Raw genomic sequence first — 17,160 nt, 5'->3', positions numbered from 1 at the left:
TAATCTAGTGTTAACAGTTTTAAAAGAGGAGAAGAAGGGAAAAAATTGTGTTAGAGTAGCTGAAACAAGTAGGAGAGAAGAGTTGTTTATCGTCAATTTCAATGCCACTATTAATTGCTTATCTAACATCTAAGTACTACAGTGAGGTATGCACTAGAAAAACCAATAGAAAGATTGATTAAAAAGTTATTTTGATGGTTTTAGCTACTTTACATAGGGAAACAGCCTTTTTAGAAAAACTTTTTCTTCAGGCAGTAAATCTATTTTGGCTCATCCCCATTAAGTAAAGATATATACGCCATTCTATTTAAAATCCCCTTTGTTTTTTGACTTGCATGTATTCAGTAGCATACACCAAAATGAATGTGTAACATTTGGTATTCACATGTTACATTTAAATAAAGTTTATTAAAAAACAATTATATTAAATACAGACTAACAGAATATTCATAATATACTTTACAGAAAAAAATAGCCATGTCTTTATTTTAGAAACACGTTTCTTTAAAAAGTTCTTTGAGATTTTTATAAAACATTTTACCCGTGAAGATAAGTTTCCCGTCAGACCTGTATAGAAAAAGCTTAAACTTTAAATCCTTGGGTTTTTCTTAATATTTTTACAAGCTTACAATCTATAAATTCTTTAAAATAAAACACAGTATCTTTCGGGATCAAATTGGTCACAGGCCGTTATTTTAAAAAGTCAGTGGAGACTCCCTGAATCCATTCTGAAGTGCCTTTTTTTCTTTCTGGGGATAAATAGTGCAGATTTAATTGGGAATTCAGAGCTCCCTATGTTCTATAGAAAGCAGGAAGTGTGTCAGTGACAGGGTGCAGCTGCAGAGTCCATAGAGTCAATGAATCCCCCAGTATCAGTAGGAGGCAGAACTCGTAACTCCAAGTCCAATGCAGTCCATGCTTTTTCCCCAGTCCCTCCAAGGTCTCTGATGGGTTGAACTGCCACAAACAGATTCCACAGGAGATGGCACCTGCCCCTCATTTGCTTTCCAAGTTGTAGCAGTGGACATCTCCTTTTCCTTTCCCATCGTATCCAGGAAGTGGCTGTCCATATTTATCCACACACCAGCAATAGCCTCTCTTTCGGCCTTTGGATGGGCGGCACTGAAACAAAATGAATGTAAGATTCAGTTAACGCCATTTTTTGGGGTACAGCAGGGGTTCCAGTTAATTCTAATCTCTTTGATAGCTTCAGTAATATAACATGGCCAAATCAGCACTGCTCATGCTGTGAGTATATGGAATTCCAATTACCAGCACAAACTATTATAATGATATTTTACTTCTACTGCCAGCCAACTATTAGGGATCTAATCATCCTACAATAAAACTATTCTTAGAAGCACAAAAAGGCAGCTTTATAAACCACTCCACATGATATCACACAGCACAGTTGTCCATTATTGAGCAAAATCAACTTCAATGACACTACTTGCAACTGTAAAGGTTGTAGGATCAGGTCCTTTATCTGGGAAAAAACTCAACAGATGACTCTTACCATGCTGAGGGAGCACATGTTTGGCAGAGACTACACTTGCAGCAATAACACCTCAGCTTGCATCTGTTTGCCAGGGGAATTTCAGTACTGTAGCTGACATTTATTAACAGATACACAATACCCTGCAACAGAGTTATCACTTCAACAACTGCTAGGTATATTAGAGCTTTACATATATAATTTCCTATAAATAAGGTTGCCTGAATATCCATAATCCATAACCTAAATAATTTCTAGAGAAAGCACTTGCCTACCAAGACTAGTTATAGATACAAGTCAACCTGAAATTGTAATACACAGTGTGTATGTATGTTTTTGCTATAAATTATTTATGTATCTATATAAAAGCTGAAACTTTCTCTAGAAATAATAATTTAGTACAGGAAAGATGGAAAACCAAGCACACTAAAGAGATTCTTCTAAAGACCCCAAGAGTTACAAAGAGAATCTAAGGCAGCATACATAGTTCCTGATCACATATTGCATATAACATTCCTCAGCTACCTCGGGGCCCAGTCCAGCTGAAAGGTACCTCCGTAACTGTGAAAGTTTTCTTCTATTATAAGGGGAAGCACCCCTCTCTAATAGTCATGCAATGTCATATTAAGCATTCTACAGTCAACCTCCTTCCCAGGATGGAGTCACAATCTATGTCAACTGGACTTTGGGATTTTATGGTTGTAGACTCACTGAATGCCCTACTGCAGAGACATGTTCATCAGAGCTAAAATAACCACCATTTAGTAGGTGAAGAATTTTAAAGAGTCTGTGGCACAAATTTATCAGGCTCTTGCTAGATGACAACTATAACAGATATATCACCTAGGAACAAGAACAGAGAAGCCATGTAGCCTGAAGACCTCACCCGCCCTCTGCCACCAAAAATAAAAACACACAAAAAAAGAAGCCTACCTCCACCTCCTTTGGAAGGAACAAGAGAAATCATCCTCCAAAGCAGGCGGGTGGCCTGTGTACATTTCCAGCTCATGTATTTTATTCATTGAGGATGCAATTTATCCAGGTTGAAAGAGTCTGTAGAAGGCCTATGCAGGCACCAATTAAGTCCTCAAAACAAGGTTTAAGTAGGACTTAAATGGTGCACAGGCCTCTGCATAGGAGCCCATTTCACCCTTATAGCATAGCTGATTGGTCCAGGAGCCAGGAGCCACTAATTTACCAATCCAAGGCCACACAGTGCAGCATACACAGTCCCTAATAGTTGAGTACTGTGGAAAGTGGGGAGCTCCTTTGCTCCTTTATCCCTACCCCTAGCCAGCTCCACAACTCCCCACCATGGACTTTTGGGGGAAGAGATCTCTTTGTGGTTTCCGTAGTTGGCAAATTTTCTTTGGATTCCATCATCCTGCCATGAAGCAAACATCACCCATAGCTTTTCAGAGCTTGCATGGTTCAGAAAGCTGGATATTGTGTTGGACAGACTCCTCTCCCTGAGGAATGTTTGCTTTTACCATGTTTATTACGGTACATGAACTAACAGCACTCACTCTAACTGAAAATGAGCAGTCGTTTAGATTCATTGATTCCAAAGGCCAGAAGATGATTATCTAAGTCTATATTCTTGTTATATCTTTGGGCAGGAAGACCAAATATCATGTCATGTGCTGAAATAACACAAAACTTTCTCTTCTTCAGAACCTTTGTTTTGCAGTCATACTGCATGCAACAATCCTAGTCACTTCAATGGCAGTTATGCCAGAAGAATGTCTACAAGATCAGGTCCAAAGTAAACAAGTGCTTATTTTCTGAGGGGGGAAAAGCAACCCTGGCCAATCGAAAAAAGAGTTGCATTAGTAATTCGCCTAATTATCTGATTATCTTTGTTTGAATTACAAGTTAGCCATTCAGTCAGTTGTCCTTAAACATGAAACCAACATGGATTTTATCCTTTTACATTGTTTAACAAGCCCATTAATGGCCTGATCCACTGGCCATTGAGTCAATGGGAATTTTTCCATTAACTTTAATGGCCACTAGATCAGGACCTAACTGAACTGGTAATGTTTAATCCTTAAAACTCTTTGGCGTCAAAATAATTTAATCCACAGTCAACATCTCTTTTATTATAACAAGTTCATAGATCAGGAAACTAAGGCAGAAATTCTTAAGTGATTTTCCAAAGGACACACAGTCAGTGTCCGAGCCCAGAATTAGAGTTAGGATTTCCTAACTCTCAGCCTGGTATTCAGTTCACTAAATTGTACCTCTGCTAATATCTGTAACATATCCTCTTTGCTTTCAGAGGTACTGTATGAAGTGTTCTGCACAAATCTCAATGGTTCAAAGGAATTGACTTTGATTACAGTCAAAGACATACATATGTAAACCAAATTATCAGTTTAAAAAATTGGTCTCATTTTTAATGTCATTTTATTTTCTACAATCTCATCACTGACTTTCAGAATTAAATACAGTTAGAAGCCACCTTTCATTTCTTGTTTTGAGAAAAACTCTCAGATCTGCTGTGCGCCTTAGAGATAAGCAGCAAAAATAATGCTTTGTCTCCAGAGCAACACAGAAATGTTTTTCAGATCTCTCAAGTTCAAAACAAGGATTTGCACTGACTGCCCAGCAGTGGGACAAGGGACAAACATATCTCTGATAATAGTTTGATCTGGCCCAAAAGGGATGTTTTTATTCTAAAACTCCCATATTTTGCATTTTCTTGCCCTGACATCAACTGAAATGATAGACAGTACATATCAAAAAGACATCTCTTATTCTGTTTTGTATACCAGTGGGGACAGATTCTTGGGCCCAGCTCCAGCTGCTTTGTGCTGCCTCAGAAGTGCAAAACAGCTGGAATAATGCCCTAAATTGGGCAGCTGAGGATTTCCTCTGACAGAGGGGCCAGATGTCAGCCCTGTTGCCCCCTGCTCTGTCCCCTCCACAGAGGAATGCAGAAGGGACATGGCAAAGCATAAGGGGCGCCACTTAATTCCTGGTCAGTACAGTCATTCCTATGGGACTGCAATTGGCATAACTTGAAAGCAGCCTTTAGAAAGCTCTAATTTACAGCAAAGGTTATTTTGGCTTCTGGCTGGCCCAGGATTGGGGGAGCTTTGTCTTAAATGGAGCAATGTCAATTCACATCTACTGAAAAGCTGGCCATTTATGTGGATTTGGGATAAATCTTAGAGAATCTTAATTCTATCAAAAATTGTTTGCTTGCTTGAGACCGATATACTCCTGCACCATGAAACTATATCCATATACCACAGTATATGACTTAGGCATGAGTAAGTAGGGATCAATGTCTAACAGATCTGGTGCAGTATATAATAAACAAAGGGGTCCTATTATGCTCTGGAGGGGTCCCTCCACATTCCTCTTTATCACTTCCTCTCTTTTACACAATTTACTTGAGGACTGAACACAGATCTCTTTAGAGCTCATCAGCGTTGCTCCTCACTTCCATGGGGCATGATGACAATGACTCCGTACCATCTTTCCAGGTTCTGAGGATCGAGGAGCAAAAATTAAATTAGGGACTCAAACTCTGATCCCTCTACTCTAGAACAACCACAAAGCCAGACTTCCAGTTTTACCTTTAAACCGATGTTTACCAAGAAGCATTGGGCAAGAAAAGTAAAGTAAATAACAAATATTAATTTAAATGGACAGGGAGCGGAGGGCAGAATTCCTTTCAGAGCTGTTCGTGTAGCTTCCGGTACCACTGACGCTCCTATTTGATTTCATGTTGTACATCACATGGCTTGGCAAGATGATAAGTGCATATTAGCAACCACATTTATTTGATAATTTCCCCGTGCTCCTGATTTAATAATAATTAAATATTAAAAAAATATATAAATACTTTAAATTGCTTTCCAGGATGTATCTTTTCCTTTACAGCAAACCTCTCACTAAAACTACCCCGAGGGTGTCTGGAAAGTCAATTACTTGATATACAAAAATCAAATCATGAAGAACAACTGCATTCAACATGTTCCTGAAGAGCTAGTCAGTGAGGAAAACAGGTAGTTCATGTGAACACGAAGAGGAAAACTTTCTTATGAAAGACTTTATATGGCTCTTTTAGATGATCATGATACTTCACTAGATTTAGCCCAAACCTATCACTTATCTGTAGACAAATGCTGGTCCTTTATAACTAGGGCCCTACCAAATTCATGGTCCATTTTAATAAATTTCACAGTCATAGACAGCATTTTAAAAATCCTGAATTTCACTATTTCAGATATTTAAATCTTAAATTTCACAGAGTTGTAACAAAGCATGAATATTTATTGAAAAATGGCAAAATATGTAAAGCCCTTAAGCCAACATTTCTCAAACTGGGGTTCCCGACCCAAAAAGGGGGTGGCAAAGCTATTGGGGGGAGGGAGGTCAAGATATTGCCACCCTTACTTCTGCTCTGCCTTCAGAACTGGATAGCTGAAGCATGGCGGCTGCTGGACAGGTGCCGAGCTCCGAAGGCAGCACTGCCACTAGGAGCAGTGCAGCCTTCAGAGCTAGATTCCTGGCCAGCAGCCGCTGCTCTCTGGCCACCCAGCTCTGAAGGCAGTGCCACCACCAGCAACAGCGCAGAAGTAAGGGTGCCAATACTGCAACCCCTTTACAATAGGCTTGGGACCCCCTTTTGTGTTGGGACCCCCAGCTGGAGAAACTCTGTGTACTTGTATATCCTTTTACCTTATAGTATGAAGGAGTATAGCATAGGGTAAAAATACACAAAAGACCAGATTTTATGGGGGATCGGTAAGGCCCTATTTATAACCATATTGTTTCTTTGTGTTAGTTCTGCACTGCATAGCCTGGCACTGTGCTGAAATACACTGTACTACTGGACTGTATCTGTATCTACAACATAGAAGTTGCACTCATAAAGTGCCTTTATTTTCTTAAGATCTCAGAGCATTTATTAACATTTTATTTGATACTCACAGCACCTTATAAGGAGGGTATTAATACGACATTAAGCAAAAAGGCCCTAATCATGCAATTTGCTCTGTATGAGCAAATGCTTATGTCCATGAATTCAATGGGGATCCATTTAGGCATGAGAGTGTTTGCCTGTGTGGAGCAGCTTGCAGGATCAGGGTCCATATCAGTGGCAAAGCCAAAAAGAAACACTGGAGGAGTTTTGATTCCAAATTACTGTTCTAACCATTACACCACACAGCTTCTGAAATAATAGCTAAACTGCTTTGGTAAAGAATGAACTACTTTTACAAAATATGCAAACATCTAATTTTTGCTAACCTTCCCTGGGCAGCATTCTTTGAAGGTGGCGTGCCACCGTAGTGCACTGAGCTGCATATCCAGCTACTTTAGAGGTACCAGAAGAAAGCTGATATTTCCATTATTAAAAATGCCTGCCTTCTAGGACAGTGAAAATAATATTATTTAGGATGATTTACTATTTCCTAGTACTGTATAACACACTGAATTCTTCTGTCATAATGTGGAGTTACAAATGCTAAATGATGTTAATAACAGCAATGCAGGAAATCATAGAATAACCTAGCTTTATGTTATTCAGATTAGATATGTTCTCTGAGTTCCTAAAGTATCAGACCTAGATTTATGATGCTGCAAAAAACAGTGCAATCACTACATTTCCCATACGGCAGTGAGTGCAGTCTATTATATACGTACTTATTTCTCATACCTATTGTGGTATTTAATTTTAGAAAGATACTGTAAACATATTATTTTGCATTTTTGTGAGCAGCAGACTGTATCCTTGACACCCACCCTAAAGTTAAGGCCTGCATTACAGTTTGATAGCAGTACTAAGTGTTGGCACTCGATCAGCGCTCAGGTAAGATATCTGCTTGTGTTGACTCTGCCTGTGCTCACTGAGGGCTTGATTCTGCAAGATGCTGAGCTTCCCTCAATTCCTATTGAAGCCAGTGGGACATACAGGCACGTGGCCTAGCATCTGGCAGGACTAGGCACATCCTTTGCCCCAGATGCCCCCATGATAGGCCACTACACGTAGTGCAGGAACTCTCTCCGAAATTCAGCAGATGCCGTTTTAAAGCCTCTGGTGGAACATGCACCACAGAATTTAGAGTGCAGAAGCAGCTCCCCTTACATAGGATCTTCATCTTATTCTATTAAATGCATAGCTTTGAATGATGACTAGAACTGGCATCAAGGGACACTTATTTTAATATCATTTTTTGGAGTGGGGAAGGGCCCAGGTTCCCTAATGGCAGAATTATCACTGCTCAAAAATGCACCTCAACATTTTGGTGCCTATGGATCTTATTATTTATTTACGATAGTACCCAGGAAAGCGCCCAGCATAGGGTAACACTGCAGAAAGAATGTCCATTCCATAAAGAGCTCACAATCTGAGCTGCAAGTTGACAAAAGTACTGCAGACAATTTCTGCAAGTGGACAAAGTAGAGCATATTCTTTGGTCTTCTTTAATAGCTAGAGGAGCACACGGACTACAGTATGTAACAAAAAGCATATCTCTTGGAACTCTGTTCAAATATCTATTGCTTTAAATAAGCTAAACACTTCTATGTCATAGGAACAAACACACAATCTTGGTTCCCACTCAGAGGGTCAGTGCTGTCCTTAGTCCATTGAATAACTTTCACTGAAATCAATGGCATTTTGGAATGAATGCAGACTGAGGGCTGCAACCTACATATGGCCCTATGTTAATTTACATCAAGTTAAAATATCATGGAACAAGAATTCACACCAGCTTAAATGAGACCTCCAACCCAAAAAAAGAAACTTGCCCCGCTTGAGAAAATCACCAGCTGCTCAGGAAAAGCTAGAGTGAATAGATGAGCTATGCAGCACGCCCTAAAGGTCAACAAACATAGGCACTGTCAGATCAGTGTAAGAAGTGTATTCTAGAGCCAGGAGCCCCCACTCTGAGTGCCCATCATCAAATCTGCAGAGGTTGCTGATCTCAGTTGTTGAGATGTTACATAAGAGGAAGGATACCCCTGTGCTGAAAAAAAGTGTGTTCTTTAACTCATGTTAGCTAACCTGGGTTAAAACAGCAGTGATGTCACGGCAACTTGGCTTTTAACTCAGGTTAGAAGCTGGAGATAAAGCCTCTGAGGCAGCCTGGGGTTGAACTTGAACTGCTAACCCAAATTAAAAACCAAGTTGCTGTGCCTTCACTGCTACTTGAACCCAAGTTAGCTAATGCAGATTAGCTAACCAAGTTCAGAACACACTTTTTTTTTTTTTTTTTTTTTTTTTTGCAGAGTAGACATACTTGAAGAAATCCATGATCCAAGCAACAGAGAGCAGCAGGACTTAAAGTGAAGCCTATGGATGTGTGGTAGCCAAGTTGGGCTGGCTGCTCATTTCACTTTCATTTCCAACTGATAAAAAACAGAAGACAACTAAAAATACATGGAATGCTTTCCTAATATTATTTTCCAGTGTGAGGCACTGCTGTGGTTACCACAGGGATGTGAAGGGAGAAGTGGGCCTGAGTAATCATGAAAGGGAGGGGGAAGGTGGCCCACAATACAAATTCTCTTTAAAGACGTGAACCAGCCCACCGAAAAGCTTGAGAACCCCTGATATAAAGCTCTGTAAATTTAAAACTGCACCTTGAATTGCACCAAGGAACTAATTCAGAGCCATTGCAATCTACTAAACATTGGAATTATGGGTTCTGACGTGGAAAAACACTAAGCAAGGGCCCTGATATTTATTTTCCACTAGCCAAAGTTTCTTGAGAGCCCTTCACGGGCACCCTTAAGTAGAGCATGTAGCAACAGTTCAATATGGAGATAACAAAGGCATGAATAGCTGTGGCGGTGTTTGCATTTGTCAAGAAAGGTCACAAGCACGTAACCAAATGCAAATGGAAAACCAAAGGGGTTGAGAGACCATCATTACTGAAGAGTAAATACTGAGTGTATCACTTTCACTATAACATGACATAGATTTTGGAAGTGATCTCTGCAGTGTATAAACGACAGATATATGGCTTTCTCAAGTTGCTTTTTGTAATGTGACCTAATCCAGTTCTTCTAGGAACTCTCAAGCAGCTATTTACAATTCAAAGCACTGATCTATTACAGTCATATGGTGACTCCAACAGTTAACACTGTGGGTTAATGCTTTTTTTAAACTAATGGGCATTGATATCCGGGGCTCTGGCCAACCCATGTGTGATTGGGTATGAAGTTTCTCAGATTAATCTGTTGTCAGGAACGACAGCAAATAAAAACACTGTCTACACCTGACATGGCTTGGTGCTATGCCACCAGGTCCTGAAACTGGGCTTAAACTAATGTTTCAGTAAAGTGCTATGTAATGCACATGAACATTACTAGTAATGTTAAATTTGACTTTGTATTAACAGATAACGATGTGGAAAAGCTGAAATACACTTACTGAAATGATCAAGAAATATTACTCACTTGCTTTTTCTTGTAAAATCCTTTCTTGTCACAATTTGGAATATGGAATCCTCTTGGACTCAAGACATTCTGGATCTTTAGGTGATTTAACGTGTCTTCCATTTCTCTACGGCAGGGACCCTGTCAATGATCATGTTTTAGAAAGCACAAATGAAATCCTCTCGCTCAAACCCTGTCTCCTATATTCTTAAAAATAGTAAATCTGTAGACATTAAAAAGCACTAAGCAGCAAAGAACTCCATAAAAATAGGGTGATGGATCTGACCAGAAATGACTAGAAACATCCACACTTCAATTTTTAGCATGCTAGCTTGAATCCTGCAAGCACAAGTCTGACTACTGGGGCTGACAAGCATGCTCCCAGCTGCTGTGTAGCCATACCCTAAAAGCCCTAGTTCTGGGCCAGTGCCCCATAATCTCTCATCAGCCCTCACAGCTACCTAAAATGATAATTCTGCTATACACAGATTTATTTTTTGGAAGAAGGACATTCTGAACCTCTCAGACTCTGATGTGCTTTAACCGGACCGTCTGACTTCAGTAATACATTGAATAGGCAGGAAAATTAACCTTGCTAATTTGTTTTAGCTGCAATATACTCTCTACATGGATGGAACTCACTACTTTTTGTAGGTTTTGAAACATTCTTTTTGTGGAAGAAAGATACGTCTGGATCACCCATGAATATTTTGATGAAGTGCCAAAGTATACCCAAGAAACATTTTGCATGCCTGTTGGCACTGGTATGAGGATAACCAGATTGTCTTCCAAGAGCAGTACATGAATCATAGTTTTACCTGCTCACATTCCCTATACCCAGGCTGCCCTGCAATCTTGCCCATAAACTGTAAATAAGGAATAAGAAACAGTGGCAGCTCTTATCCCTATGGTCATTACCTGCAGACATTTTCAGTGTGACAGAGCAATTACTACAAATCTAGACACAGATTTGTGTGCACTAGGCACATTTGATAATCAATCAAAAGCTGGTACTTAGTTCCATGCTAGAGCACTTTCCATAATTTGCTTCCTGGAGCACAGACTCAGACCTTTGGATTGAATGTAAGGCCTTTTTCTTTTTTGCATTACCCTTTCTTTCTTGCCAGTGGGTAATCAAATCTAATCAAGCTGTTATTAGTCCTAGTCTGAATCTGTTCACACCCATATGTGAAAACTACAGGTGAGATTAATCTTTTTTACTGTCTAAGGATTATTATTGATAATCAGATTAAAAACAAACACTAGACCTCTGTGGTTTCCAAATGTGATCTGTCTGGCCTGCTGACCCTCTGCATTTGCATCTCCAGTAGTTTGACTGATCACACAGTCAGAACTCCTTAAATGGCTACAACAATTACCACCATCTGGTTTTCTATTTATCTTGTCAAATACAGCATGCCAAAAAAAAAAAAAAAAAGCAAGCATGAGAATGTATTTATCTTTTCTACTTATAAATATACTTACATATTCAGTCTCTTGTTTGGATTCAGAAGAGAAATTCAGTGTATCTGTACTTTGTGAATCATATTCCACTTTGTACCGCTGTGTATTTTTGGCTTGTTCTTTCCTGATGATATCTATTTTGGTGTGATGTGGATGTGATTTGGAATCTGACACCCTGTGAGAGTTAGGGATGGCCTGATTCTCTATGCTACTGGCATTCTGGTCTTCTTCTGAATCACTGGAATTTCCTTCAAACAAAATAAATTCAACAAAGAAACAAAGTTAATTATTCAGTTAAGCCTAGGAGCACAATAGCTTATTTTAAGAGATTCTATTATTTCTTTTCTTTTTTATTAAAAAACACAGAGAGCCTTAAATGACATAGTGTTCTTTGAGCAGCAATGTCTGTATTTCCTGAACAGAAATAATTCTAATGTTCTCATGACTGAAATATCTCGTAAACTCCTAGTAATTCTTTTAAACTCTGCCATTCCACTGTCACTGTTGGTTGCTACTAATTAAACATCTTTCTTTTCTACTTAATTGTATGAACATTTTCATTTATACTTTCCATCAATTTGATTTTTTAAACCACTGCTATTTAAACTGAGTATGCAGCTAATTGCTTCCCTTAATTTGAAGTTTTTTCCCACCAGAAGGGGGCAGATTTGCACGGGGACTTGATCATTTCCAGAGTTTGGATCTGAATCAGAAATCTGTTATCAACGTTACCAATGCAAGACGTGCAAAAAATTCAAATAATTTACTTATGTCCTAGAACGGATTTTATTATCACTTAGTAGTGATAATGAATTCCTGTAATGTCTTATGATGGTTAGTATTCTGTAAGGTAGCGTCTCTCCTTTCAGAGTAGCAGCCGTGTTAGTCTGTATCCACAAAAAGAAAAGGACCTTAGAGACTAACAAATTTATTTGAGCATAAGCTTTCGTGAGCTACAGCTCACTTCATTGGATGCATGTCTGATGAAATGAGCTGGAGCTCACGAAAGCTTATGCTCAAATAAATTTGTTAGTCTCTACGGTGCCACAAGTTCTCCTTTTCTTTTTGTCTCTCCTTTATATCTTCTCCAGGAAGGGAATTAACAAAGAGGTATTACTAAATAGAAGTAATACTACCATGTTAATTTTAATGGGCCTTAATACAGTTATTTCTTAATTTTCTCCCACAAACTGCAAAAATTTGGTAAGTTAAATTTTACTTAGTTGATAGAGAATTTTCCAATTTGATTCTATTTTTATATTAAACACATTTCAGATTATGAACACAACATTGCCATCCACTCTGCCATAGTATCAAAAAACAAACATCCAGTTTATTTGCTTTTCACTCTGAGTCAGAAGAGTTTAAAAATATTTTCTTCTCTATCTACTTTCCATAGAAGTAAACAAAAATAAAGTGCCCCCGAATACTGTGCAGGCACAAAGTTTCCATATACAGTACTTAAGATTATGTGTCTATACTATACTATACCTTACAGGACCCTTCCAGTGTAAATGTAGATGGCTGCATTTCCTCTGAGACATTTTTAAAGTTTATATCTCTTTATCAGTTAAGTCAGACTGCTTGCTGCATTTCAGCCCTTTGGCTGCACGCCATGTGAACTTTTTAAAAAAGGAACGGAAATCATATTGGGAATGTAAAATGATAATTGACGTGCAGGGCACAGATTACTTTTAAAACCATTGCTTCAATGCTATACTAAAGTTAAAGCACAAAATCTATATTAAAATAGTGCTAAAAGGCTCACTAAAAAGCACCAAAGCCAAGAAATTCAGCATCAAGACTGAAAGCCTTCCTAACATATCCCATTGAGTCCAACAATTTTAGCACATATGGCACTAAGGCCCCTGCAATACATAGGCACAGGGAGGAGGAGGAGGGATCAGAATTAACATCTTGTGCCAGTGGTTTTGGTGTAGCCACTGCTGGCAGTAGACATAATTGACCAGGAAAATCCAACTCTCAGGGCAAATGGATTAAGGAAGTTTAAGTCTTAACTCTGAATTTCCTGGCTTTTGTGGGTTTAACTCAGACTCTCAGCGGTATTTGAACATATTTTTTGTGGTTTAATTTCTTTTTTTTTTTTACAGTAGTATTTTTTTTCTCATTCTCAATGATGTTTGGAAGTGTTGATACAATAGAACATAATAATCTAGCTCTCCTAAATCTAAATTATTTCCCCAATAGTATTTTGCAGCCATTCCACTTTATTCACCATGTACATACAGATTTAGAAAGTATTTTAACAAGCATTATGTAACCAACAGATTACAGTGGCCACTTCACAGTTTATATAATTAATCATGGCAATCTGTTCTTAAGCAGTTCTCAAATCAGATTTATGAGTTATGACTACAATTTTTTTATAATGTCAAGACATACTGTATTGCACCAGTTTATTCTATAGAGCTGTTGTCATGTTAGTTACATACCCATTCCTAACACATTCAAAACCATCATGAAAACAGCACAGGGAGAGTTGTTTTTTTCTTTTATTAATAATAGTCCCTTAAAATGTGAACTGTATCAATGCCAGAAAGATCTAGTATGCACTAGAAGTTAGTGGCCTTCTAAATCTGGCATTAAAATGACATTTTAAAATATAAATCCATATAAAACTTTTTTTAGCACTTGCTGTAATGTAATAATGACAAAAACAATTTTACATGGTATTCTACTTATCTGTATGTGTGGGAACAGATTTGATCCTATTATGAGAGTTTGCTGTATGCTAGAATCTGTACTGGGAATTTGGATTTAGGATTGAAACTCTAGTAGTCCCTTAAAGAGGCAGGCACTATGCATAGCATTGGTTCAGCAGATTTCTTCCCTCTTGAAAACTAAGCACTCAACTTGTATTCCCCAGGAAGGGGCCTACTTTTCACTTCATACACAGGGGCGAAGTTCCCACTGACTTCAACAGGCTTTATGTCTGAATAAGGAGTGCAAGCATAGGGCTTTAGTATTTAAACTATTTACGGATGAACTTAGTAAGAGATCCAGAACAGAAGTGAAAGTCCAGAGCCATCTACCCCTTCCCTTTCTCTAATATTTACAGTTACATAATAAATAATAATAATAATAATAATAACAACTGATAATTAGCCGTTTCCAATTTCCACGCATTTGGATGGATACCCCCCTCATCCAGGATTCCTTTTAAGGTAGAGTTAACAGCATCAAGCTCTTATGATGAAGGATGTTGCCATGTGTTTCAATGAGGTTTAAATCTTCACTCAGCATGTTCTGAACTCTCCCTCTTTCAAATTGTCACTGCTTGTGAGCAGCACAAAAATAATAATAAGGCATTTTGTGCTCCTGCAGCAGACAGTTAAGAGCACACTGGCAGCCACTTCCCCTCACACAGCTAAGGAGAGGCCAGCCAAAGAGTGCCTGCAACCCAGAAGAAAAACTCCATGCTGCTTTCAAACCTTTTATCATGCTGTCTTATAAAGGAGATGTTACATCATCGATATTGGTTAGTAAACTCTCTAATGAAATTTGTGCAAATATTAATTGTGCTTTCCTGATCTGAATCCCAACTTCCCTTGTTTCTGAACATTGCAAAATGTGGATGCTTACAGAAGTTGTTCCAACTTTCCTTCCCTCCCTCTTAAAGAAACACACTCTAAATGGTTTTACTTACAAGAGAGTACGGGAAAGGTTTGTTTTTACCAATCGTTTATTTGCAAAAGTGTACCCACAATATTCACCCCTTTTAAAACTACCAGTCTCTTTGTTTTAAATAGTAAGTAACTTTCCCGGCTGGGAAAATATTTGTCCCATTCTCTATGTACTCCTTTACAAGCAATTCACCCATTTTAAATATCTCAGCCTGGCAGACCTGCCTCCTCAGTCAAAGGGGGAACGACTCGCTCATATTTTTTAAAAAAGCATCCTCACCTCTGTTGAAAGGAAGGATTCTGCAACAGCGGAGATTAAAGAACCTTTCTTTTCTTATTCCTCATTCAAACGATCCCCAACTTGACACACAGCCCTAGATTTGACCGCGAGATCAGAAAACACGACCATTTATTTTGAAGAGCAGGAATGACCACGTCAGTCTTAACAGCGCACTAAGGCTAGAGTTTTGTTTAAGAACCCATCCGCTAGGAGTTGGCTGCAATACTTGGGTGGCGCTTCACAGAAACATTTTTGCAGTAAGGGAGTGGTTTTTTTGTTTTGTTTTGTTTTTTGGTGTGTGCAAACTAAACTTTTTTTTTTTGCATAAAGGCAACGGATTGATACATTGATTTGCATCAAACTTTTTTTGGAGGGGCAATTTTTTTTTTTTGCATTAAACAACACACACACACACACACACACACAAAGTGAACGGCTGGAGCCTGCTCGCCTTACCTGGAACATGTGGTCCTTGCAGCAGGAAGGTCCGCAGCTTGCTGCCCGTGGTCACGTTGGTGCAAAGCCCCCTGCCCTCCAGCAGCGCCTGCAGGGGTCTGAGCTCCCCTCGGCGCGGCTGGCAGGTGAGGCCGGCCCCGCAGCGCTCGCTGTAGACCCCGCACGGGCGCCCCTCCTGCAGGGCGCAGGTCAAGCAGCAGCCGCAGCCCGGCTCCCGCACCAGCTCGGAGCACTCGGGCGCCAGCGGCTTGCACTGCTCCAGCGCCCGCGCGTCGCAGGGCTCGCACCGCACCACCGGCCCCACCGCCACCGCCCGCCGGCTCAGCAGCGCCAGCGCTGCCACTGCCCACAGCACGCAGAGCCGCGCCACCATAGCAACAAGCGCAAGGGGGGGGGCTGGAGAGGGGACGAGCAGCAGCAGAGAGAGCAGGAGAGGGACAGAGCCGCAGCCACACACGCACCTAGCCCGGGGCAGAGCCGCCCCCCCACCACAGGAGAGGGGAGTCACAGGCACTCGCCCCCCAACACAGGAGAGAGAAGAGACCAGGACAGACCCCTGCCCCGGAGGTTCAGAGCAGGAGGCTCAAGCCCCAGCCGCTCGCCCCCCTAACAGAGGAGGCGAGCCCAGCAGGCTAAAGCTACAGTCACCCCCTGCCTGCAGCCGGGACCCCCGCCCCCCCCTCCACCCCTGCAGGAAGACGAGAAGGAAGAGCAGCTAGCGCCCAAGACGGCTTGTTGCTTCCTCCCCTTCAATAGCGCCCAGGTCACTTGGCTTTGACACTGATTTCTTGCCGCAGACACAAATTTGAAAATAAAATAAATTAAAAAAAAATCAACAACAATAAAAAAAATACCCAAACCGAGCAAAATGGTCTGGCTGGGAGGAAACGTGGTCCCAAAATGGTCACGGAAAGAGAGGAGAGCAGAGGGGAAACGAAGGAGAAAAAATAAATTAAGAGAGAGCAAAGTTCCCTTCTTTTTATTCTCTTTGTTGCCTGCTATTGGCTTCTACTCTCTGTAACTCTGGGCTCCCATCTGTTCTCTCATTCAGCTGAACTTCTTGCCTATATACAACTCCTGCTTAGGACACGCCCCGGACTATGAATAATGAACAACTCTGGCACTCCAGGAGAAGGGGAGTGACTATCGAAATCCAGATTTCGGTTCAGAAAGTACTGTAAGGAGGGGGGACCCCCCTGGTTGTGAGTTGAGTTTAAGTGCCCTTGTGAGAAACCCTCTTTGAGGAGAACGGGAGGACCTGTGACACCTTAGAGACGAACACATTTATTAGAGCATAAGCTTTCCTGAGCTACATCCCACTTCATCGGATGCATAGAATGGAACATACAGTAAGAATATATATATATATATATATATACACACACAGAGAGAGATAGATGCGTTGGGACTGACTTTGGGCA

The 17,160-nt window shown here is 40.2% G+C and overlaps 1 protein-coding gene across 1 annotated transcript; it reads right to left on the bottom strand.

Annotated features, from left to right (window-relative positions):
• Positions 1-458: 458 nt before the first annotated feature.
• IGFBP3 (insulin like growth factor binding protein 3) lies at positions 459-16,112 on the bottom strand. The gene is made up of 4 exons (XM_074945259.1): positions 15,740-16,112; positions 11,381-11,607; positions 9,917-10,036; positions 459-1,122 (listed from the first exon to the last, which is right to left on the bottom strand). The coding sequence occupies exons 1-4, from the start codon at positions 16,110-16,112 to the stop codon at positions 997-999; spliced, it is 846 nt and encodes a 281-aa protein (XP_074801360.1). The 3' UTR covers positions 459-996.
• Between the last annotated feature and the right edge of the window lie 1,048 nt (positions 16,113-17,160).

Source organism: Natator depressus, chromosome 2 (genome assembly GCF_965152275.1).
Source record: "Natator depressus isolate rNatDep1 chromosome 2, rNatDep2.hap1, whole genome shotgun sequence".
Taxonomy (NCBI): Eukaryota; Metazoa; Chordata; order Testudines; family Cheloniidae; genus Natator; species Natator depressus.
Note: the sequence above shows the minus strand (reverse complement) of the source record. Positions and strands in the feature narration are given on the sequence as shown.